Source organism: Falco peregrinus, chromosome 9, assembly GCF_023634155.1.
Source record: "Falco peregrinus isolate bFalPer1 chromosome 9, bFalPer1.pri, whole genome shotgun sequence".
NCBI classification, from domain to species: domain Eukaryota; kingdom Metazoa; phylum Chordata; class Aves; order Falconiformes; family Falconidae; genus Falco; species Falco peregrinus.
This window is the reverse complement of record NC_073729.1, coordinates 19734480-19757560: the sequence shown is the minus strand read 5'-3', so window position 1 is coordinate 19757560 and position 23081 is coordinate 19734480. Positions and strand designations below refer to the sequence as shown.

At 66.6% G+C, this 23081-nt stretch overlaps 4 protein-coding genes across 5 annotated transcripts; 3 read left to right on the top strand and 1 right to left on the bottom strand.

Moving 5' to 3' along the window:
• Positions 1-174: 174 nt before the first annotated feature.
• Positions 175-3627, top strand: PPP1CA (protein phosphatase 1 catalytic subunit alpha). The gene is made up of 7 exons (XM_055814532.1): positions 175-313; positions 1112-1243; positions 1433-1663; positions 2135-2239; positions 2393-2616; positions 2916-3050; positions 3285-3627. The coding sequence occupies exons 1-7, from the start codon at positions 259-261 to the stop codon at positions 3393-3395; spliced, it is 993 nt and encodes a 330-aa protein (XP_055670507.1). The 5' UTR covers positions 175-258; the 3' UTR covers positions 3396-3627.
• Positions 3445-6003, bottom strand: RAD9A (RAD9 checkpoint clamp component A). 2 transcript variants are annotated; one of them, XM_055814530.1, is made up of 11 exons: positions 5854-6003; positions 5705-5775; positions 5458-5592; positions 5232-5346; positions 5039-5138; positions 4767-4876; positions 4576-4682; positions 4437-4501; positions 4259-4360; positions 3933-4143; positions 3445-3854 (listed from the first exon to the last, which is right to left on the bottom strand). In XM_055814530.1, the coding sequence occupies exons 1-11, from the start codon at positions 5885-5887 to the stop codon at positions 3756-3758; spliced, it is 1149 nt and encodes a 382-aa protein (XP_055670505.1). In that variant the 5' UTR covers positions 5888-6003; the 3' UTR covers positions 3445-3755. The 2 variants fall into 2 exon arrangements, with proteins under 2 accessions (XP_055670505.1, XP_055670506.1); XM_055814531.1 differs by lacking the exon at positions 5458-5592.
• A 17-nt stretch (positions 6004-6020) lies between these two features.
• LOC114013853 (proline-rich protein 36-like) lies at positions 6021-10089 on the top strand. Its single transcript, XM_055814192.1, has 4 exons — positions 6021-6685; positions 7106-7182; positions 7582-8782; positions 9358-10089. The coding sequence occupies exons 1-3, from the start codon at positions 6021-6023 to the stop codon at positions 8004-8006; spliced, it is 1167 nt and encodes a 388-aa protein (XP_055670167.1). The 3' UTR covers positions 8007-8782; positions 9358-10089.
• Positions 10090-11583: 1494 nt separating this feature from the next.
• CLCF1 (cardiotrophin like cytokine factor 1) lies at positions 11584-23073 on the top strand. Its single transcript, XM_055814384.1, has 3 exons — positions 11584-11697; positions 19134-19300; positions 21073-23073. The coding sequence occupies exons 1-3, from the start codon at positions 11682-11684 to the stop codon at positions 21562-21564; spliced, it is 675 nt and encodes a 224-aa protein (XP_055670359.1). The 5' UTR covers positions 11584-11681; the 3' UTR covers positions 21565-23073.
• Positions 23074-23081: the final 8 nt, after the last annotated feature.

Genomic DNA, 23081 nt, shown 5'->3' with positions numbered 1-23081 from the left:
CAGGGCCGCCTGCAGCGCAGCCCCCCCCCCCCCCCCCCGGGGACAGCGTGTCCCTGTGTCCCCGAATCACCGGGCTGCGGGTGGCATAACCCAGCAGTGTCCCCCGCGTCCCTGTGCCGGGGAAGGGGGGTGGGGGGGCCTTGGCTCCTCCGGGCCGTCAGGGGGCGCCAGGCCGGTTACCCCCTGCCCCCGGGCCGCTCCTGGCGGCCGCCCCCGGCAGGCGCGCGGTGAGGGGCGGGGCGGGAGCGGCCGGCGGCCATGGCGGACACCGAGAAGCTCAACCTCGACTCCATCATCAGCCGCCTCCTGGAGGGTAAGCGGCACCGCCCCCGCCGCCCCGGACAACCTCGGGCTTCCCCCCGCCATGGCCGGGCCACCCCCGCCTCCCCCCTGCCATTAGGCCGCGGCAGGGCCCGGCCCCCCGGGGGGGGGCTCCCCGGGCCGCGCTCGGCGGGGGCGGGGCGTGCCGGTGGTGGGCTGCAGGGCCGGGCGGGGGCTTCGGGGGGGTATCCCCGAGGGGCATGGCCTGTACCCCTGGGGGGGGGCCCTGGGGCTGAGCCTGCGGGGGTGGGGAGGCCCGGAGAAGGCGGGGGGGGGCTGGGCTGGGGGCCTTGGGCCTGGCTGGGGGAGGGCGCTGTGCAGGGGATGGGGCCTGGGTATTGGGCTGGGGGGGCTGGCAGGCGGCAGGGAAGTTTCGGGGGACTGGTGGGGGGCTGTGGGGTTTGGGGGCTTAGGGGAGTGGGGCCCTTCTGGATTTGGGATAGGCCGAGGGGGTGGCATTAGGGGATGTTGGGTGGGGGGTGTCTTGGCTCATGGGGGTGCCAGTTTGGTGGGCACTGGGACGGGGGGGTATGTGGGTTCACAGGCCTCACGGTGTGGGGGGCCCAGCCACAACCCCCAACACTGGCAGGGGAGGGGTGCCCTGGGGTGGGGGGTGACCCATGCCCACCATCCTAGGGTGAGCCAGGACCCTCTCTGGGTGAGGGGGGGACACTTGAATCCCCCGTGCCCACCGCTCCTGCCAGTCTGGGCATGGGGTGTGCCACGGCCTCAGTGCCAGCGCGTGGGGTGCTGGCGGGGTCCCTGATGCCTGTCTCTCTGGTGGGGCCAGTCCAAGGGTCGCGGCCGGGAAAGAACGTGCAGCTGACGGAGAACGAGATCCGGGGGCTGTGCCTCAAGTCACGGGAGATCTTCCTCAGTCAGCCCATCCTGCTGGAGCTGGAGGCACCCCTCAAGATCTGCGGTGAGGGCTGATCGGGTGCTGTGCTGGCCGGGCACAGGATGGGCAACCCCCCGGGATGGGCACAGGGGCCAGCTAGGGGTCCCAGCACAGCTGTGTGCTCGCCTGGAGATGTGGATGGGCAGCACTGGGGCCCGCTGTGGGGTGGTGTGGGAAACTGGGGTCCCATGCATGCGCTGTTCCCCCCTCCAGGTGACATCCACGGGCAGTACTACGACCTGCTGCGGCTCTTTGAGTACGGGGGCTTCCCTCCTGAGAGCAACTACCTGTTCCTGGGTGACTACGTGGACCGGGGAAAGCAGTCGCTGGAGACCATCTGCCTGCTGCTCGCCTACAAGATCAAGTACCCTGAGAACTTCTTCCTGCTGCGCGGCAACCATGAGTGTGCTAGCATCAACCGCATCTATGGCTTCTATGATGAGTGTGAGTGCTCAGGCTGCAGCTGTGTCCCCTCACAACCTCTCTGCCGTTCCCCCGTGCCCCCCCTTACCCGGCATCATCCCCATGCTGTCCTGCACCAACCCCATCTACAGCTGCCGTGACCAGGGGAAGTCCTTCTGCCACCCCTGTGCCATCCCTGTATCCACAACCAACCTGTACTGCCCCAGTGCTCCCAGCACCATCCACACTGAGTGTCCCGCACTCACCCCATACCCCTATACACGCCCTGCAACCACTTCTGCAGGTGTGCACCCTGAGGATACCCGCTGCATGATGCCATGCCACCCCATGGCATTGCCCCCATGCAGCTGGAGCTCTGCCGGGGCCAGTGGGCCTCTGGGCAGCTGTGCTTCCCTTGGGGGGCACGAGCCCACACAGGGGCTCACGGGGAGCCCCACATGCTCCCTGTATTCCCAAAGGCGCAGCACTAGACCCACACCCACTGCCTTGCAGGCAAGCGGCGGTACAACATCAAGCTCTGGAAGACTTTCACCGACTGCTTCAACTGTTTGCCCATTGCCGCTATTGTGGATGAGAAGATCTTCTGCTGCCATGGAGGTGGGCACAGCCCTGCCCAGGGCTGCAGGGAAACAGCCACCGGGGGCTGGAGGGGAGGACAGGAGCTCAGTGCCGATGCTTTTGGGGTGCCCCAGAGAGATGGGGGCTGTTCCTAAAGAGGCAGGGCCTGATGCAGCCTTCCCCTCCCTGCAGGGCTGTCTCCCGACCTGCAGTCGATGGAGCAGATCCGGCGGATCATGCGCCCCACCGATGTGCCGGATCAGGGCCTGCTCTGTGACCTGCTCTGGTCCGACCCTGACAAAGACGTGCAGGGCTGGGGTGAGAACGACCGCGGTGTCTCCTTCACCTTTGGGGCGGAGGTGGTGGCGAAGTTCCTGCACAAGCACGACCTGGACCTCATCTGCCGGGCGCACCAGGTACCGCCGGGTACCCCTGGGGTGGGATTTGGGTCCCCAGTGGCTACCAGCTGTGGGGCAGGCATTTCCACCTCTAGGATTTGTCCCTCAAGGGCAGTATTTACTCTAGGGGCTGCCCAACTCCGCACAGGTGGGGGTCCTGGGGAGGTATTTGCCTTCAGAAGGGAGATGTTTGACATTGGAGATGTTGGGGGGCCTGTTGGGACTGTGTAGGCTGGACCCCTGGGGGTATCTGCCCTGGGGAGGGAGTATTTGCCTTGAGGGCGCCTGGCTCAGTGCTGGCTCCGATGCCTGTGCAGGTGGTGGAGGACGGCTACGAGTTCTTCGCCAAGCGCCAGCTTGTCACCCTCTTCTCGGCGCCCAACTACTGCGGCGAGTTTGACAATGCAGGCGCCATGATGAGCGTGGATGAGACGCTTATGTGTTCATTTCAGGTGGGCTGGGGGCACTGCCAGCAGTGGGGAGAGTGAGGGGCAAGCCTGTGGTGAGCCTGGGGGCTCTGTGGGAGGGCCCTGGATCCTGCTGGGGGGTCGAGGGGGGAGTATGGAGGGGGCCCATGGAGTTGGAGGAAGCTTCTGCCCTGAAGGCGGGAGGGGAATGGGGAGCTGGAACAGGCCAGGGCATGGCGTGCAGCTCCCCTACTCACCCCTTTCCCCCCTCCTCCCCAGATTTTGAAGCCGGCTGACAAGAACAAGGGCAAATACGGGCAGTTCAGCGGGCTGAACCCCGCGGGACGCCCCGTCACCCCTCCCCGTAACTCTGCCAAAGCCAAGAAATGAGCCGCAAGCTGCCCCGGCTGGGGTCTAGGCCCCCGCCCTCACCATCAGGTCGCTTTTCTTTCGACTTGTTTTTTATTTGTAAGATCCTGCCCCCCCTGCCACACTCCGCTGAACCAAATACAGGCCCAGGGCAGGGACTGCCGGCACGAGGGGGTACCCAGAGCCCAGCCCTGGGATGGCAGTGGAGGCAGGGGGGCAGGAAGATTTTTTTGGGAATAAACTTGTAATGGGTCTTGGGGGGGTGTCTGTGTTTGGGGGCCGGTGCTGGGTCGGGGGGGTGCCTGTCCTGGTGCCTGGATGCTGCAGGGCAGGGGGGTGTCACGTAGAGGTGGGGAGCTGGCAGCTGTGTCCTTGGGGCTCTCAGTACTCGTTGTCACTGTCCTCTGCCAGCACCTCCTGGGTGGGGGCCAGGCTGGGCCCCCTTGGCATCAGCACTGAGCCAAAAAACAGCGAGCAGAACTGTGGGGAGAGGTGGGGGGTCAGGAGGGGGCTGTGCCCATCCACCTGCCCCCAGGCACGCCCGTGCCCATCTCAGACCTTCTTGTGAGGCGGGGTCCCTGGCACAGCTCCTTCCTCTTCCTCCTCCTCCTCCTCAGGGTCACTTTCGGCTGGATGTGGGGTGCGCAGGGGGAAGGTGGGGCTGGGGGGTGCCCCTGAGCCCTCCTCATAGGCACTGGTTTCCATGGCAATCATGTAGGACTCAAGGTCGTCGGCAAAGTCGTCTGATGGGGCAGGCGGGTGGGACACACTATTGGGGAGAGAGCAAGTAAGCAGCGGGGCAGAGTGGGGACCGTACACTCTGGTGCCTGCTGACAGCAGCTGGGACTGTTGTCCTCCCAGAGGCTGCCACAAGCCCTGCTTACCCGTTGGTTGGGGGGGGCTGCAGGTTGCTTTCTGTGTCTGAGAGGGTGGCCAGCACCAGGTGGACCTCCAGCACTGCATCATCCAGGGTGAAAACCACCGGCCTGGGGGGCACAGGGGGCCTGAGAGGGGGGACCAGGGGCAGGGCTGGCGCAGAAGGGATGGGGTGCCCATTCCTACCTGCCAGGCACATCGTAGTGGATGGTGAGGGGCAGGTTGGAGGCCTCGGCAAAGGTCAGCAGCCCCTGGGGACAAGGGGGAGGTTGAGGGGGGCAGAGGGGTGACCCAGGGCTGAGGAGGAGGGTGGACAGGGACTCACCCGAAACTCCTTGAGGCAGAAGGTGATGTGGGAGCCCGGGACCACAGCCACCATCTGGAATTCATCCTCAGCCAGCCACAGCTCCGTCACCATCGTCTTTTTCAGCTCTGGTTGGGGGAACGACGTGGGTCAGGGGGCCATGGAGGCACCCTGAGGCTGGGGAAGGGGCACCCCCACCCCGCAGGGCTCACCTGTCTCATCCTCCACGTAGTTGCGCAGGCTGAGCTTGCCCCCGGGGCCAGCCCCCAGCGTCACCTCAGCCAGCGTCGGTGGGAAGTGGACCACGGCCTCTGCCAGCACCCTGCAGGCACACAGAGGGGGGTCACAGCTGGGGGCTGAGCACCGCCCCCCCCCCCCCTCCCCAATCCAAGTCCCACAGGGCCAGCTGGGGTTCCCCCTCCCACCTGCCTTCACCCCCACCCTTTGCAGCCATGCCAGTGCCACCCGCCTCCCCGGTGCTCACCGTGCCGGGGCGCAGAGCTGGCTAGCGCAGCGCTGTGTGTCGAAGACGGCCTGGAGCCGCTCGCACTCCTGGAACGCCAGGTTGTGGGTCTTGGTGACACCTGGCAGGGGTGACACCGTCTCAGCGGGGCAGGATAGTGGTGCCAGTGTGCATGTGTGTCCCCAGCTGCCACCATGTCACCGCCGGCACTCACCGTACTTGCAGTGGAGCTGTACGACCAGGCGGCTGGCATGGGGCCTGAGCAGGATGAGGCATTTCTCCACCGTCTTCTCCAGCGAGGGCAGCGAACGGAAGATGCCCAGGAAGGACTGCGGGCAGGGGATGGACACAGGGACGGTCACCCTGCCTGGGTGTCATTCCCCCCCAGCCCTGGAGGTGCAGGGAGCACCCAGGCAGGGTGCTGGTGGTGGGGACTGCACCTTCATGAGGACTTTGCATCGCAAGAGCTCGCTGTGGGGCTGGGGGCTGCCCGCCTCATACAGCTGGAAGAAGAGGGGCGCGAAGAGAAAGGAGGCGAAGGCAGAGCGCGAGGAGTTGACGGTGCGCAGGGACAGCTGGGGACACACACACAGAGACCAGGTTGGCACCCCCTGCCCACCCCCAGCAGGGACGAAGGGGGCAATAGGTGCCCCCCAGCTCCCAGCCAGCCCCCCCGGTGGCCCCTACCCCGCCGTCAGTGGGCTCCAGGTACAGCTCATCCCCGATGCGCGACAGGGAGTGCACGGCTCGGCCGAGGACTGTGGGGGGGAAAAGAGGGGTGAGGCAGTGCGCCCCTCCTCAAATCCCCCCCCCCCCGCCCCCCCGGCCCTGCTTACCTTTGACGTTGCCGCCAGCGATGATGCACTTCATGGCGCAGGGTCCGGGCTGGGCACGTGGGGGCTTCGCGCCTGCCGCCCCCGCCCCACCGCTGAGGCCCCGCCCACCTCCCAAGGCCACGCCCACCCCAGATGGTTGCGCCCGGTGACCCCCGTCCCGACCTGCGATGGACGCGCCCAGCGCCCCCACCTCTCCACCCCGCAGTGCCTCGGCGGTGCCGCCTCCCCAGCGGCCCCCGGAATGGTGGCGGCCGCCTCCCCCCTCCCCCCCCCCGCGCAGGGCGCAGTGGTTCCGCCTGCTTTACCGCGCGCCGCGCCGGTACCTTCCCCGCTCCCGCGCCGCCCCGGCCCGGCGCCTTCCCATTGGCCGGACGCCTGCCTCCGTCCCGCCCCCGCCGCCAGCTGATTGGTCGACGCTCCCGCGTGACGGCCCGGCGGCGTTCCCGATCTGGCGTTCTCGCTTCACGTATCCGAGGAGACCCCGCCCTGTGCTTCGGGCCCGCCCCCCGCGGCTCGCTATTGGGCGGCAGAGCGCAGGCGCCGCTGGCCGTTGGAGTGACGTACCTCTCAGCCAATGGGGCTTCGACGGCTACGGGCGGCTGGGCGCCCCTCGGCACTGCTCCGCAGCCCCCGGCCCGGCCCTGCCGCCGCCTGCCCGCTCGGGCCCTTCCCCGGGCCGCCTGGCTCGTCCCTGGCTTCTCCCTGCGGCCTGCCAGGGGAGGAAGGTCCTCCGGGATCCCTGGGCCTTTCTGAGGGGCCTGTGCCCGGGTGGGCCCGCCCTGCACCAGGCCTGTGCCGCGGCTCCCCACAGCGGCTCCCAGCAGCGCTGCGGGTGCGTCCCGCCGGGGCTCCGGCCACCCCCTCTCCCTTCAGCAGCTGTTCCCGCAGTGCCTGACCCGCACCCCCACCTGCCCCTCCCAGCAGGTCCCGGGGTAAGGCGCCCTGTCAGGGTCTCCCCATTCCCTTCAGTTCAGCCCCCTCCATCAAGCTGCCGCTGGCCCCTGTCCACACTCACTGGGCATGGGGCTCCCTGGGCTGCATCTGTGGGGCTGGGGAGGCCTGTGGCTCCCCGGAGTCGGGTGGCCATCCACACAGGGGTGTGCAGTAGCTGGCAGAGCCATCCACACTCCAGTCCCTCCCAGGAGCCCGGCATTTGGGCAGCTTCAGCCCCCTGACAGTGCCTGAGGGCACACGGGTGAGCGGGGATGCCGTGGGCGGGTTGGCAGTGGTTAACGGTCTCCTCATCCTGCAGGCGCTGCTGGCTGTGCTGTGATGGAAAGCGGGAAGCTTGTACCTGGAAGGCTGGCACCATATCTGAAGCGGGCAAGGGTATGAAAATAATAAAGAGCGTAGGGGGTCCTGCCGGGGAGGCTGGGTGAGGGGGAGCTCAGCAAATCGTTTTCCTCACACAGGCAGCCAGCCTGAATCGACTGGCTCTCAGGCTGGGGCCTCGAGGGAGGCCAGGGGATCTCGCTGCGAGGAACTCAACTCGTGCTCACAGCAGGGTCCTTCAGCTGGCTCCCGCCCGCGGCAGGATCAGCGGCTGCCCAAGTCCCTCCTCCTGGGCTCGGTAGCTGCAGGGCTGGAGCCGAGGGGCCCCAGTACGCAGCCTGCAGAGTGGGGCTGGCACCTGAGGGGGGAGGCAGGGAGGGGGGCACGGAGCCTCTCTCTTATGGCTGCCATCCTCTAGCATGTGGCCACGGCTTCTCCTCCTCTTTTCTGTATCAGGTGTGCCACTGGTGCTCAGTGCCTCTCCAAATGCACCACATCCGGGATTTTGGACACAAAGCCCCTCAGCAGCGCATCTCCTCCAGGTACGCAAACTTTTGACCTTTGTGGGGCCGCTCTGCAGGCCAAGCCACATGTGTGTGGCTGGGCTCAGGCCGCAGGCAGGGAGCTCAGGGGACTCCCAGGCCTGCCTTGGCCTGGGCTTGGGGTCTGGCCACCCGGGGTCAGCTGGATCTGGCTCCCTCCGCCCTTGGGGTGAGCACTGGCTACCGGCCCCTTCCTCCCAGGAGGAGGAGGAGGAGGAGGACGGGATTGTGTGTGAGCGTCCGTTCCAGCTCTTGAACAGCAGCCGGGCTCCTCTGGAGCCGGCATCCCCAGGAGGGGCTCTGGCCTCGGGGCTCGGCGTTTTATGGGGCTGTGGATAGGACGCAGCTGGCTGTGGTCGTGACACACACACCTCAGCGGTGGCCAAAGCCACGCGCACCCCTCCCTCTTCCCCTGGCCGCCCTGAGCCAGCGCTGACGAGGCACTGAGGACTGGGCTGGATACGGGCTGGGAACAGGAGCCTGGCAGCCCTTGGGGGGCTCTGGCACCCCCAGGCTCAGCCTAGCCCTGTTCCACCTCTCCCAGCACACCCACACAGTCAGGGACCCTCATCCCTGGCAACTTCCCTGCCATCCCCGGGTGCCCCCTCCCACCCAACGGGCTCGGGGCCATCTCCCAACACCAGTGGCTGCCTGCTTCTCCGAGAGCCACAGCTTCCTTCCCGGCATGGCGTCCCAAGCACATGGCGTGGTGCCCTCGCCCAGCCAGCGGCACGGGGAGACAGACGGCCACAGCTGGGCTCCTGCTCCCTGCCTGGCAGGAGGGGGACAGGCGCCTGCCGCCGCGGGGCCAAATGGCTGCTCGGTGCCCTGAGACATCCCCTGGCTGCGCCCCAGGGGTGTCCCTGAGGATCTGGGACGGTGCCTTGCCAGCCCCAGCCCATGCCTCGGAGGGGCTGCAGGTGGTTTGGGGCTAAAACCCTCCCTGTTGCTGGGCTTTCTGGGTCCGCCCCAGCACTTGGGCACTTGACATCCCCTCTTCTCTCCCTCCTCCATCTGTGAGGGGCCCGGAGCTTTGGAGCAGCCCTGGGATATTGTTACCACCTGAAGAGAGCAAACAGTGCTGGATGCGGAGCTGGGGGCCATGGAGGGGCCAGGTAGGAGCACGAGAGGCTGCAGGCGGGTGGGCAGGGGCCGTGGCGCGGCAGCAGGCGGGCAGGCAGCGAGCTACACGCCACAAAGGTCAGCAGTGGGAGGCAGGGCCGGCAGTGGCGCCGGCGGAGGGACCCGCGACGCCCGGGCTGGGATGAAGGTGAGGTCAGCTGCCCACGGCACTGCCGGTGACGTGGTCCCCGAGGGCAGGGGGGGCACGGCCTCGCCCACGCGGGGCTGTCGCGGTCTGGTGCCCAAGGCCAGGCCTGCGGAGGAGGAGGAGGATGCCTGGCTGGGGCTCTCCAGCGGTCTGACCTGCCTGTGCCTTCTGCCCCCCTTGTCCCGGGGCAGGGGCTCCGTCTTGGCACCACCGCTGGCACGGGGCTCTGTGGCAGTGGAGAGGGGGCTGAGGAAGCCAGGAGGCAGCTGGGGAGGAAGGCACGAGCTGGGGTGGGGGGACAGACTTGTATGCACCGCTGGGCTGCTGTTGGAGGGGGCTGCCATGGTGCTGATGGGCTGGGGGGACTCGTGCCACAGTCCACTGGCCGTGTTACCATTTTCCTCCTCTTTCCTCTCTCAGGTGTTGGCCCAGTGTGAGCCGTGCAGCTGTGGAGCTGGAAAACTCACCAGGAACGACCTCGGCACTGCCTTTTGGGGAGGGGACAGGGCAGCGATGGGCAGCCCCACTGCTGCCTCAGTAGGCAGGACTTGACAGCCCCCCCAGGCTGGCAGCCGCTCCTGCAGCCCCCCCAGGGACATGAAGGCGGCTTTTCCCAACTGCTCCACGATGCTGGCGGGGGCTGTTTGCTCTGGGGGGAAACCAGATACTCTGCACCGCGGCTGGGGGAGTGGAGCAGAGGGGCTGGCCCCACGCTGTGTGGGCAGAGGCAGGGGCGGAGGTGGGGACCCTCTCAGGCACACTGCAGGGGAGCCAGGCTGAGGCACCTTCCCTCCGCGGAGCCGCTCTGGCCGGCTTCCCCGGTGCGAGAGCTTGGGCAGCTCCGTCCTGCACAGGTGCTGTCCCACCAACACCTCTGCAGCCCCCTACCTGCACCCTTGGGGCTGCAGCACCCCCGGAGCGAGTGCCGAGGAGCCCTCCCCGTGGCTCCCAGCTGCTCTGCAGGGCTCACTTCGTCGCCTTCCCCGCAGCCCGCGAGCAGCAGTGGCATTGCCTGGGCCGGAGCAGTGCACGGAGAATTCCTCATCTTAACCAGGGGGCTCTGGACACCACACCACTACCACCCCCCGCCACCCCAGAGCATGCCAAATCTGCGACTCCCAGCCAATAAATCACCCCGGCAGCGCCACAGTGCATGTCAGTGCGTGGTTTATCTGTACGGGGGGTCTCTAAACCTGGGGCCGGCGGGTTTGGCACTGCGGGTCCCTGTGGACTTGGGGAAAGGCCAGTGTTGGCATGCACCGGACAGATACCCGCTGCTCCGAGCCCCAGAGAAAGGTGCCAACGACAGAGCCGGGAGGGCTCAGACCTGGCCTGGGCCGGGGGCTGGAGTGGAAACGAATCTGGCTTTTACCTCCCAGCCCTTCCCAGCACTCCCGAGCAGCGCTGGCCGGCCAGCCCTTTGTTTTAAACAAAGCTTTTTCGGGGGAGCCAGCTTGGGCGAGGACGTTCTCCTCCGTCACCGAGTGCGCAGCCCTGGCTTCCCGGCAGGGATGCACTGTGGCCTCTGTGGCAGCACCCACTCGTGGATGTGGATCATGAGGGGAAGGGATTGTGGGGGGAGTCCTGGCTGTTGGATGCCCCCCTCCCCTGCTGCTGAGATGTTGGGGCTCCAGCAGGGTTTTACACCCTGCTTGGTCCTGGGGGTCTGCCCTCGCCCCCGGTGCCCACCCCACTCACCCTGGTGGGTTAGGAGGAACGCCACGGTCGCTGCCGGGGTCCCCGCGGCCGCTGGGGCGGGGGTCGGCCTAACGGGGGAGGTTCATTGGGAAGGAAGGGGCTCTCGCCCCTCCGCGGGAGAAGGGCTCGGGGCGGGGGGGGGCGGTCGTGTGCGGGACCGGGCTCCCTTCCCCATACCCGCAGCCGTGCGGGCAGCAGGAGCGGGGGCGGCCCGCGGGACTAGAGATGCCGGGAGAAGCCTCCCCCACCCCGGGGAGCGGAGGGTTCCCCTCCGGCTGCCGGTGCGGCGGGCGCGGGACTGAGCCGCCGCCCGCTCCCCGGGGCTCCGGTTCTGCCGCCGAGGGGGAGCCCCGAGCGGAGTCCGGGAGCCACACCGGGCTTCCCCTCCCGCTCCCGGCCCGCCGCTCCCGGCCGCTCACCTGCCGCCGCCCCGGGGCCGTCCCGGCGGGGCAGCGGCCGCTCCCGTCCCGTCCCCGCCGCCGGCAGCCGAGCCGGGGCGGGAAAGCGGGGGTTCCGCGCCCCCCTCCCCGGGGAGCCCCTCTTATTGCCGGCCGAGCGGCAGGGGAGGGGGCTGGCTGTGCCAGAGGAGAGGCGAGGACAGCCCCCCCGCCGCCCGCCCCGCACCGGCCGGCCCCCGCTGCCCGCCCGCCCGGCTCCGCGCCTCCCCATCCCTCCGGCCGCCCCTCCCCGCTCCCACCTCTCCTCTGCCCCGGCCCCTGCCCGCGGGGGGGGCGGGGGGGGGGGGGGCAGGCTGGCACCCCCGCCCCCCGCCCCCCCCCCCCCCCGGCCCCGCTGCGGGGCGGCGAGAGGAGCCGCTCCGCCGCACCTCGCCCCGTCCCCCCCCCCTTCCCCTCCCCGGACCCCCCCCGGGGACCGGGCTCTCGGCGTGCGGCGGCGGCGGCTCTGTACGTCGGGAGGAGAAGAGGCGAGAGGGCTGGGACCGGCAAATGGGAGCCGTAGCCCCGGTGCGGTGTGCGGGACCGCTGCCTGCCTGCCCGGGAGCCCCCAGCCACGCGACCCCCGCCCCGGCCCCGCGCCCGGCCCGCATGGAGCTGCGAGCAGGTAGGACCCCCCCGCCGCCACTAACAAAAGCCGTGCGGGAGCCAGAGCCGGGGGGTGAAGGGAGGGGGAAAGCGGGGGGTCCTCCCCTCCTGCCCGGCCGGCAGCACCCCGGGGACCCCCTTCCCTGCCCTCCCCGCCCGTCTTCCGCGCCGCCGGGGCTCGGCTCCAGCCTCCCCACCTCTGCCCGGCGCCGGGACCCCGGGGCTGGCGGGGAGAGGGGGGGGGAGGCCGGGGGGGGGAGGGAGGGAATGAATGGAGCCCGCTCTTGTGTACAATTACATCAAATACATTCTTGAAAGCAACCTGGTTCTGCTTAACACTTGAATTTTGGAAAAAAAAAAAAAAAGTGGGGGGGGGCTGTGGAAGGAAAGAAGGGAGGCAGCAGCTTGGAGAGGGTGTATGCGAGCTCGCGTTTTTTTATTCTTGCATTCCTGGACACCAATCAAAAGAGCAAATCAAGGGAGGTGGAAGGGGGAAAGGCGGCGAGCGAGGCAGCCGGAGCGTGGTGCGAACCCTGCACACACTCACACACCAAAAACCCACCCAACCCGGACAGCTTTTTTTTCCACCTAACACCCAAGCAAACACAAACCAAAACAAATAGGGGAGAGGAAAAAAAAAGAAAAAAAGAAAAGAAAAAAGAAAAAAAACCCAACCAACCCAAACCAAAAACCAACCCCGAGCGTGCGCGAGCGAGCAAGCGAGCCAGGGCAGAGGCGAGCAGGCGGGCTCGGCCGGCCGCTCGGGGCGCGGAGCAAGAGCCAAGCTCCCGCTTCGGGCTCCTCTGCCCCCCCTCTGTGCCTTCACCCCCCCAACCCCACCCTGCACCCCGACTATGCTAAATGTTGCTGGGGAGCTCTCAGGTAAGACCGAGCCGCTGGGTGCTGCCGGCCGGGGCCGGGGCGGGGGGCTGCCTGCGCTCTGCCTGCCATGGTTTTTCCTTTCTGAGCCACTGCTGATTTTAATTTGATGTGATTAAAACGTCTGTCTGGCTTTGGGATTGATTTAAGACTTTCCCCTCTCTAGGTTTTTTTTGTTGTTGGTTTTTTTTTTCCCCTTTCTCTCGTTCCCTCTTTTCCATGCATGTTTGTGATTACCAGGGAGGGAACCGCCGCTGAGCACGGAGAATTAAACCCCAGGACTGACAGAGGGAGGAAAATGAAAGTCGCTGGGATTTGGGGGGGCAGGAAGAGTTATTTTTCCTGCCCGGGGCTGGATTTTGGGGCTTGACTCGGGATGTCTTTGCTGGAGCAGGCAAGATTCCTCTGGGAAATGGCAGCAGGATTTTGGGGTGCCGGGGAAATGTCCCTTTCCGGAGGGGACTGTCGCCGGGGCTGCAGCCCTGGCTGCGGGTCGGCTTTGTTCCCCTGGCCCGAGCAGCTGCCTTGGGAGTCCTGGGAGAGCCGGGGTCGTTGGGGGGCTGGCCGGCCCCACAGCACACCGGGGTCAGGGGCTCCTCGCCTAGAAAGGACGGGGAAAATGCTGGAAAACACCCTTAAAAGGTCAAACTGTGGGTGCCGCGAGGCTCTCCGGGCTCTCACCCGGCGGGACTGCGGCTGGGGCAGCATGAGGCAGGCGCCAGGTTTGGCTCCAGCTCCCGTGGTGCCGGTGTGACGCAGGACGGGCAAAGCGGGGCGAGCGCCGGGGAACCGGAAAAGCGAGGCCGGGATCCCCAGCGGCTCCATCGCCCTCCCTCGCCCCTTCCTCTCCCCCTTCCTGCCTGCTGCCGGGACGGTGGACGTGGCCAGGGAGCTGGTGGCATGACCAGAACCGGGGCCTGCGGTCAGCGAGCGTCTAACACCAGGACGGGAGGAGCTGTGGGGCGAAAGCCTGGCTGCCACCAGCTGCCCAGACCCCGCTCCCCAGTTTGGGGTATCCCCAGCCAGCGGCAGCCCAGCCTACCAGTCCCGGCAGGGCTTGGGGACACTTGGCAGCACCGGTGTCCCCGTGCCTATTTAGCAGGCTGCGCGAGGGCACGGTGGCGGCGCACATCTGGGCTGCATTAGGCGCAGCCCGTGAGCAGCCTCCGAAGGGAAATGCGGAGGGCTCTGCTTACAGGGCCAGGCTGGGGGGAGATTTATGCCCTGCTAAGTGGCACAGAGCTCCATAAATCACCCCCCCGGCCCCGCTTCTACCTGCCCGGCCCCCAGGGCAGCGCCTGTCCCCCTGTGCCACTGGCACCCCACTACCCAGCAGAGGGTCCCTGTGGTCCTGCACCTGCCTGCCAAGCACCGGCACCAGTGCCCTGGAAGGCACATGGGGATGCGCTCACCCCGGCACAGACGGGACAGCAGCCGGCCCAGCTTGTGCCAGCAAACCACCGGCCTGGCAGCACTGTGGCCCTGGGTGGCATGTGCGTGGGTGACAGGGGTGTCCTGGGCTTGGCCAGGGTGCCCGAGGGGACATGGGGCTGGCTTGGGTGTCAGGACGTGGCTGTCCCCAGTGGGCACAGCCATGCAGAGCTGCTGGTCCCACGCTAACCTGGCCAGGCAGTGTCCCTGTGCCATGGTGGTGGCTGCTGGCCGGGAGATGCCGGCGATGGTGTAGTTCTGGAGGCGCCAGGGGATGGAGAGGAATGTGCCACCAAGGGCTCCACAGTGCCACGTGGGCCAGCACTGGGGTTCCCCTGTTCCACCAGAGGGGGTCCAGCCTGGCTCTGGGGCTGGGCTTGGTGAAGCACGCAAGAGGGGCGCCCGGGGAGCTAGTGGTGAGCAGCCTGTGGGTTCGGGGGGCTGCATGGCTCCGTGCCCTGTGCCGGGAGGGTTGGGAAGGCAGCTGGGGTGCGTCACATGGCTCATGGATGCCAGGCAGCACCAGCAACGGTGGGTGCTGTGGCTGTGCCAGGCTGGCCGTGCGTGCGGGGCAGCAGGGTCTGGTTGGGATTAGGGGCCTGTGTCCCCCTTGCCGGCGGGGGTGTTTCCATCGTGGCGCTGGCTGGAGCCGGATGGGAAATCCAGGCCCAGCTAATTACGGCCTCGCTGGAGTCTCCCGTACGCGGCCGCATTTATAAACACATGGAGGAGACAGGATGTAAACACTCAGCGCTGTGAGCGCAGGCACGGCTGGGCTGGGGGGGATGCGGGGCTGTGCTCCCACTGTGCACCCCCCCGCTCCCGGCCCTGCACGCACCTGGCACAGCGGCTTCACTCACCGGGAACTGTGTGGGGACGAGGGAGCCGGTGGGCACCAGGAGCTGCAGGCAGGGGTGAGGCAGGGGCTGCAGGCAGGGCTGGTGGCGTTTGGTGGCTCCCGGAGAGCTGGGATGGAGCTGTGGGGCTGGGAGCAGGCAGGTGGTATCCCATGGGATGGGATGGGGATGCCACTGCAGTGGCCGTGGCTGCTGTTGGGGAGCAAGGACACATGTGTCCCTCCCATCAGTGCTTGGGGACTGCTCTGTCCACGGATGGCTGGGTGCAGGGCACACGCAGAGTGTGAGCATCATCACGTCTTCACTGTGCTGGCTTCACAGGGCTGCTGCTGTGTGCCCTATGCTGCAGCGTCACCTCCCCGGCCATGTCGGGGTTAAGTACCAGCAGCCTGGGGACACAGAGGTGTCTGTCCTTGTGCCCTTGAGCATCACCCACTCCATGACCCACCCAGTGGTGGGCAGAGGCTGGCTGCCACGTTGGGCTGTGAAACCACCTGGTGACAGTGCATTGGGAAGGGTTAAATGCTGCTGGCCGGGTTGCAGGCAGCCGGGATGGGAAGGTGGCCACTTCGAGGGGCTACTTGGTCCTCAAGGCCATGTTCACGCCTGGCCACCATGGGACCTCCTAGGCTGGGCTCTCCCACAAGCACTGGGGCTGGGGCTATGGGGTGGGATGGTGTTCTGCTCGCTGCTGGATGCTGGCCCATCAGATACGGCAGCTCCCACCGTGGTGCCGGGGGGCCCGGAGGCTGCAGTGCGAAGGTCTCCCCTTCCCTGCTGCCACCCCCACCCCCGGCACTGCTTCACACGAGGGTTTCGGGAAAGCGGCTCTGGGCGGCTTGTGGTTGCTCCTGACCTCGGTGGCTCTGCCCACAGCATGCCCAGGGAACAGCTCACCCGGCACCGTGGCTGTGCTCCCGCCTCAGCCACTCGCCGGGAGGTCTGGCCAGCACTGGCCGCCTGCGCCGCCGAGGAGGTGGGTGGCTTGCAGGAGGGCAGGGGTCCCATCGGCATGACTCTGTGCGCATCCCGTCCCTGCTGCCACGTGTGCAAGGGATGCTTGTGGCACTGCTGGTGTGCCCTGCCACCAGCCACAGCCCCTCAGCATCGGCAGCATGGGTGCCCTGGGGTGCTGCTGGCACTGCCCAATGGAGCCGGCGGGTGCCCGATCCCATGCTCCCGGCTGCCCCGGCTCCCCAGCTGCCCCCAGGGCCAAGTGGGTGACCCCGGGCAGCCACGCCATGAGCTGCTTACGTGGGCTGGGAGCATCCTGGCCGGGCTCCAGGGCCGGTTTTGAAACCCTTGGGCTCTTCCTTTCCGACGTCACGGGGATCCAGCTGTGCCGGCCCGCGCCTCCCTCCTCCCCGCAGGGCCGCCACCGCTGCCATTGTCTGTGCCGGTGCCCAGACATTTCCCTCTCGGCACCGAGCTGCTGTGAGCGGGGTGGGAGAGGGAGAGCGGTTGCTCCGTGGGACACCCAGCATGGCTGGGCCACCACTGTGTCACAGCCACCATCACTGCTGTGCCACCCGCACCGCTGTGCCATGGCCATGTCTGTGCTACTGCTGTGCCGTGGCCACCGCCATGCTGCCCGCATTGCTATGCTGTTGTCATGTCTGTGCCACCAATGCTGTTGTGCTATGGTCACCATCACTGCTGTGCCACCTGCATTGCTGTGCCATGGCCACTGCTGTGCCATACCTTGTCTGTGCCACTGCTGTGCTGTGGCCACCGCTGTGCCATCTGCAGTGCTGTGCCACCCATGCTATGCCATGGCCATGTCTGTGCCACCGCTGTGCCATGGCCACCACTGTGCCACCACCACGGCTGTGCATCCCACCATCTCCTGTCCCTCAGCTGTCCACCTCCCCCAGGGACCTCTCTGTCCCCTTCCTCCTTCATCCTCAGCCTCGTGCTGCTCCACCCTGTGCCCCGGCCACCTGCCCAGGAGCTGCCGGTGGCTCCATCACCATCACTTTGCTGCCAGCCCTGGCCCCCCCGCACCCCCCAGCTTGGCTTCCCCGGCTGTGTTTGGTTTGGCCACGGCAGGACCAGAGCTGGTGTAAATCCCACGCTGGAAACTCGAGCCGTCGGCGGGTGAGGGTCCGGCCAGCCCAGCAGTGCAGGGGCTCGGCCAAAGCAAACAGCCGGGGGCGGGTGAGTCACCGCAGCATCACTCCCACCCCCCTCCCACCACCCGTCCCACGCATGCTTGCACACACGCAAGGCAGGACAACGGCATGCTCCACGCGCCGGGGCACACCAGCACGCCAAGGCCTGGCCGTGGGCAAGCGGCTGCACGTGCCCACCGCGGGGCACAGCTGCGTGTCAGGGTGCCCGCACATGGCTGAGATACGCCTGGGGTGTGCGCACGCTGTCATGTGCCATGTGTCACACATGGGCACGGCATGTGACACACCATGAAGGTGTGTCACATGCACATGGTGCATCACACACTTGCTTACACAATCTGTCGTGCATGCATGGTGTGTTGCACACTTACATGGTGTGCGGTGCTGAGACGGTGTGTCACACACCTTTGCCGCGCATCACACGTGCACAGTGTGTCACACATCTGCGCACTGTGCATCGACATGTTTGCACAGTGTATCCCACACATGCACTGTGTGTCACACACCTGGGTGGTACATGACAGTCCTGCACAGTGTATGGCACACCGGTGTGGCATATTGTGTACCTGCATGGTGTATCGCACACCTGCACAGTGTGTCACACATTTGCAGGCTGTATTGCATACCTACAAGGTCCATCACACACATGGTGTATCACCCATGGACCCATATCACCCACTACACCCACAGGGTGTATCCCAGGCGTGAGCAGCATGTTGCACGCTCGCAGGCTGTATCCCAGGTGCAAGCAGCGTGTTGCACACCCTCAGGGTGTATCCCAGGTGTGAGCAGTGTATTGTATGCCCGCAGGTTGTATCCCAGGCGTGGGCAGTGTGTTGCACGCCCGCAGGGTGTATCCCAGGTGGAGCAGCGTGTTGCACGCCCACGGGGGAGTTGCCCACCTGCACGCTGCTGGGAGCTGGGCATCTCCCCATGGCGAGGGCTGGCGGGTGCAGGGGCAGCCGGGTACCCGCTGCAGCAGGGTTGGCGTGGCTGGAGCTGGGATGTCCCTGAGGACCCTTGTGCGTCACCAGTGCTTGGCTGCTCCTGGGTTTCCGAACCTCCCAGTGGCTCGTGACGGGGAGTGGTGACGTGCGAGGGCACTGTGGGGCTCCCGCCGGCCTCGCCACCCGGGGGGCTGCCGCAGGGCCTGCCCACACCGGGAGTCCCGCCGAGCTCTGCGGTGATGAGCCGTGCTGGCAGTGGGTCCTCCCGGCGGAGGAATTGCCGGGAAGCCCGGCTCTGGCGTGCCGGGAGGTGCCAGTTGGCCGGGAGCATCCTGGCCGCGGGCCGTGACCTTTGCACAACCGCTGGCTAACGGAGCTCGTAAGGCCACCCTGACGTCAGGGGCGATGACGGGGACCCGGCTGGTGGTTTCTGGCAGCCTCAGCAAAGGTCACCCCATGCTCCAGCCACTCCTCCGGGTCCCTGTCCTGGCCCCCGCTGTTCCCCAGGGCCCCTTGGAGGGGGTGAGTGGGGGTCTGCACCGGGGCAAGGGCTGCTGGCAGCCCCATGGGATGCCCAGCCTGCTCCGGCATTGATGGTGGGTGAGTCGCCATGCCCAAATATAACCCAGCTGTGCCGTCCCGGCGGGAGTGCCGTGAGCCGCGCTCGCTCCAGACCATATAAAGGATTGTTGCTGCAGCCCGCGGGTGGGAGCGCGCAGAGGGGAGCCCGGGCTCGGCGGTGCTGGCGGGGTCAGCGTGGCAAGGCGGGGGTCCCCGCTGCACCGGCTGTGCCGGCAGCATTGCTCTGGGCTGATAGCACTGCCATGGCTGTGCCAAGGCATGAGCTGCCCGCTGCTAGGGATGCTGAGCTGCCCTGTGCCCATGGGGATGCTGACCTGCCCGGTGCTGGGGATACTGAGCTGCCCAGTGCCAGGGACAGTGCTGAGCTGCTCTGTTGCAGGTGTGGGTGCCCCTTAACCCGCTATGCATAGCCCTTCTGTGCCTCAGTTTCCCCACTTGCTGGTGGCTCTCCCCACAGGGTGGGGTTGCTGGTGGCGCAGGGAGTCCTACAGGCACTGTGCACAGGCACTGAAGCCGATTGCGCTGGGGGTCCTGCCCACAGCTGGGACATCCCTGTCATCCCAAGCTCCGGGATGGGATGTGGTTGCCCCCTGCTTTGTGCCCCCCTGAGGCGCCATGTCTCTGCAGGAGACTCTTGGGGGATCTTCACCTTCCTGTGCGCCGCGCTCTGCAACCTGCCGGCGCTGCCCGCCCTGAACTGCACGGAGGAGCTGGGTGCTGGCCAGTCCATCCAGAAGACCTACGACCTGACCCGCTACCTGGAGCACCAGCTCCGCACCCTCGCCGGCACCTACGTGAGTAGGGGCTTGCCCATATCCCTGTCTGCCCTCTGCCCTGCCCCATGGCACCGGGGGGGTTGTGCTGTCCGTCCTCCCTGTGCCCAGCTCCTGCCTTGTCCAGGCTCCCCAGAGCGGGTGCACCCCACCAGGGTCCTGTGCCCACCTGCTCCCTGGCACCATGCACCCCACCAGTGGGGTACCCCCCAAGGCGTGGTGGCACAGGGCACATGAGGAGCCGGCATGGCATGGGGTGGGGGGCAATGTGGGGCAGTGCCAGGCTGACACCTGTGGGATGGGGAAGGGAGCAGGTGCCCCCTTGCCACCAGCCAGGGACCCCCCTGCCTGCACATGGTGTGGGCAGCACAACACCAGGGTGAGGGTGTGTGTGCGTGTGGGAATGTGCCTGCATGCACGGGGGTGTGTGCTGGGGGTGGCTGCACATATGTGTGTGCCTGCATTTATGTCTCTGTGTGTGCACTGGTGTGCTGGCACATACATGTGTGTGCACACATGCATCAGTGTGGCTGCATGCATGTACCTACACATGTGTGTGTGTGCGTGCATCAGTGTGGCTGCATGCATGCATGCCTGCACACATTTGTGCATTGGAGTGTCTTCCTGCATCCCTCCACGTGCATGTGTGCTTGTGCATTGGTGTGGCTGCACGCCTGTGTGCCTACACATACATGCATGCGTGTGCATCGGTGTTCCTCCACACGCGTGCCTGCACACACAAGGCATGTACATGGCAGCCCATCTCCCTGGACACGCATGTGCCACAGCATGCCCTGCAGTTGCCGGTGACGTGTTAGCACTCAGGTGCCCTTGCCCAGTGCCAGCGGTGCCGGTGCGGCCCACCCTCCCCGGGGGGCTGTGGGTCTCCCCTGCCGTGCCTGGCTGCACCCATGCCGGGGGCCAAGGAAATGTCTCATCGGCTGAGGGCAGGGGCCCGGGAGCCGCCCTGCGCCCAGGGTGCAGGCAGGGGTGCAGGCATCTGCCTCTCCCTGCCTGCCGGCAGCACCGGCTCATGCAGAGGTTCCCCGTCTCTGCCCTGACGTGCCCCCAGTGCTGCCGGCTCAGCCCCAGCACGTGGGGTGCCAAGTGATGATGAGGGTGACACTGCCGTGGGCTGGGTGCAGGGGGGCTCAGCCCCACCGATGGGAGCCGTGGGCATGATGAGCAGAGGTGGGGAGATGGAGGGGTGTGATAGGCATGGGGATGTGGGGGTTGGGGACATGGGAGAGTGGGAGAGCTGGGACATGGTGGGCATGTCCACCTGGGGGACATGGGATGTGGGCAGGAGGACATGGAGATGGGGGACATGGAGAGCAGGGTCATGAAAGGGAAAGGGGACATGGTGGGCATATCCAGCTGGGGGACATGGGATGTGGGCAGGAGGACATAGACTGGGGACATGGGGACCATGGAGACTTGGGGCATGATGGGTATGTGTGACTGGGGGACATGGAGAGTGGGGAACCTGATGTGAAGGGGGTTATGATGGGCAGGGGGACATCAAGACCAGGGGTGAGGGGGACGTGTCCAAACTGGGGACACAGAGACCTGGGACGAGGGGGACATGGTGTGCAGGGGGACATGGTGTGCAGGAGGACACGGAGACCTTGCGACATGGAGAATGGGGGCATGCTGGGCATGGGGACTTGGGACGTGGCAGGCAGGGTCTACGGAGACTGGGGACACAGCGGCAGCCCCGACCCCATCCTCAGTGCCCCTCGTGGCACTCCCCAATGCCTGACAGCCTCCCCCCCAACCTCTCTACCTTACAGCTGAACTACCTGGGTCCCCCCTTCAATGAGCCCGACTTCAACCCCCCGCGGCTGGCACGTGCCGAGCGGGTGCCCAGTGCCACGGTGGACTTGGACCTGTGGCGAGGGTTGACCGACAATGCCCGCCTGGCCGCCAACTACCGCGCCTACAGCCGGCTGCTCTGCTACCTGCGGGCGCTGGACGGGCAGGCGGGCACCGCCGAGCTGCGCCACCGCCTCGGCCACTTCTGCTCCAGCCTGCAAGGTTTGGTGCTCAGCATCGCTGGTGTCATGTCTTCCCTCGGTTACCCGCTGCCCGCCGGGCCTGCCGGGCCCCCTGCGCCCCCCGGGACCCCCATTGCCCCGAATGACTTCCTTAAGAAGATGGATGATTTCTGGCTGCTGAAGGAGCTGCAGACCTGGCTGTGGCGCTCAGCCAAGGACTTCAACCGCCTGAAGAAGAAGGTGCCGCCTGCCGTGGTCACACTGCGCCTGGAGGCGAGGGGCTTCTGAGCCCACCCCCCCTCGATGTCCCCCCCTCCCTGCCTCGCCGGGATGGGGCTCCTCACCCCGATGGGCCACCACACATCCCCACTGCCATCTCGCTGTGCCTTGCGGGATGAGGCTCCTGATCCCAAGTGCCACCAAATACCACCCCACATCCCCCCCTCCATCACCAGTGTGCCTTGAGAAATGGGGCTCCTCACCCCAAGTGCCACCAAAGACCACCCCACATCCCCCCCTCCATCACCAGTGTGCCTTGAGAAGTGGGGCTCTGGACCCCAAGTGCCACCAAAGCCACCCATGTCTCCTCTCCATCACCAGTGTGCCTTGAGAAATGGGGCTTCAGACCCCAAGTACCACCAAAGCCACCCACATCCTCCATCACCAGTGTGCCTTAAGAGATGGGTCTCCTGACCCCAAAGTGTCACCATAGCTACCCCACATACTCGTCATCACCTTGCAGTTCCTTGAGAGGTGGGTCTCCTGACCCCAAACTGCCACCAAAGCCACTCCACAATCCCGCCATCACCACACTGTGCCTTAAGGGACAGGGCTCCTGACCCCAAAGTGCCACCACAGCCACCACACACCCCCTCTGTCACCATGCTGTGCCTTAAGGGACTGGGCTCCTGACCCCAAAGTACCACCAAAGCCACCCATATCCCCTCTCCATCACCAGTGTGCCTTGAGAAATGGGGGTCCTGACCCCAAAGGGCCACCAAAGCCACCCCATGTCCCCAGCACCTGTGCCCTGAGGCCAGGGTTGGTGCCACCACGGTGTCACTAGTGCCATGATGTGCCCGCCCCCCCGGGGGTGCCCTCTCAGGACTGTCTCCACACCCATGGGGCTGGGGAGGGCAGCAGGCTCCTCCCCCTGCCCCAAGGCACAGATAAGCCCCACCCCTACGGGTTCCAGAGTCGGTGCAAGCCCCGCCCACCCTTGAGAAGGACCAAGCCCCTCGAACATAGGAATAAGCCCTGCCCCATGGCAATAAGCCCCGCCTCCTCCCTACAACAGGCCCCGCCCTCCCGTGGATCAAGCCACCTCCTCCGTTTTGCAGCAACCCTGCGGCTCGGGGGCGGGGCTCTGGGCCTCAGGGGCGTGGCTAGGGGCGGGGCCACTGTCCCACCACGTCTATGAGTGTTTATTTATTGGAGATGTTATTTATTGGGGTATTTATTGCAGAAGATCTATTCTTGTATGAACGAATAAAAGCCTTTCTCCAGCGCCCCCGCCCCACCCGCGCCACACGGCGGGGGGGCCCAAGGAGCCGATGGTGCCATCAGTAGGGGCCAGAGTGAACGGCCCCAGGCTCTGAGCTCAGTGTGGGGATCGGGGTGTCGCCTGCTGTGTGGGACGGTGGCAGGGTGGGGAGCCAAGACCCCCCCAAGCCCAGGTAACCCCATCTTATGCCCCTCCCTCCAGTCATGCCTCCCCTGCCCCTTGGCACCCTGAGCCCAGGGCACCCCCCACCCTGGGAGCATGCAGCCCCCCCCAGGCACTGGTACCCCTTTCCTGGTGCCCT

Bases quoted from the DNA above. Each gene is read 5' to 3' on its own strand.
- PPP1CA (XM_055814532.1), top strand. From the start codon at position 259: ATGGCGGACACCGAGAAGCTCAACCTCGACTCCATCATCAGCCGCCTC. The intron at 314-1,111 runs GTAAGCGGCACC...TGGTGGGGCCAG, and splicing joins CATCAGCCGCCTCCTGGAGG to TCCAAGGGTCGCGGCCGGGA. The intron at 3,051-3,284 runs GTGGGCTGGGGG...CCTCCTCCCCAG, and splicing joins CGCTTATGTGTTCATTTCAG to ATTTTGAAGCCGGCTGACAA.
- RAD9A (XM_055814530.1), bottom strand. From the start codon at position 5,887: ATGAAGTGCATCATCGCTGGCGGCAACGTCAAAG. The intron at 4,683-4,766 runs GTGAGCCCTGCG...TCCCCCAACCAG, and splicing joins CTACGTGGAGGATGAGACAG to AGCTGAAAAAGACGATGGTG. The intron at 4,361-4,436 runs GTAGGAATGGGC...TGTGCCCCCCAG, and splicing joins CACTACGATGTGCCTGGCAG to GCCGGTGGTTTTCACCCTGG.
- LOC114013853 (XM_055814192.1), top strand. From the start codon at position 6,021: ATGGACGCGCCCAGCGCCCCCACCTCTCCACCCCGCAGTGCCTCGGCG. The intron at 6,686-7,105 runs GTGCGTCCCGCC...CTCATCCTGCAG, and splicing joins GGCTCCCAGCAGCGCTGCGG to GCGCTGCTGGCTGTGCTGTG. The intron at 7,183-7,581 runs GTATGAAAATAA...TTTCTGTATCAG, and splicing joins CATATCTGAAGCGGGCAAGG to GTGTGCCACTGGTGCTCAGT.
- CLCF1 (XM_055814384.1), top strand. The intron at 19,301-21,072 runs GTGAGTAGGGGC...TCTACCTTACAG, and splicing joins GCACCCTCGCCGGCACCTAC to CTGAACTACCTGGGTCCCCC.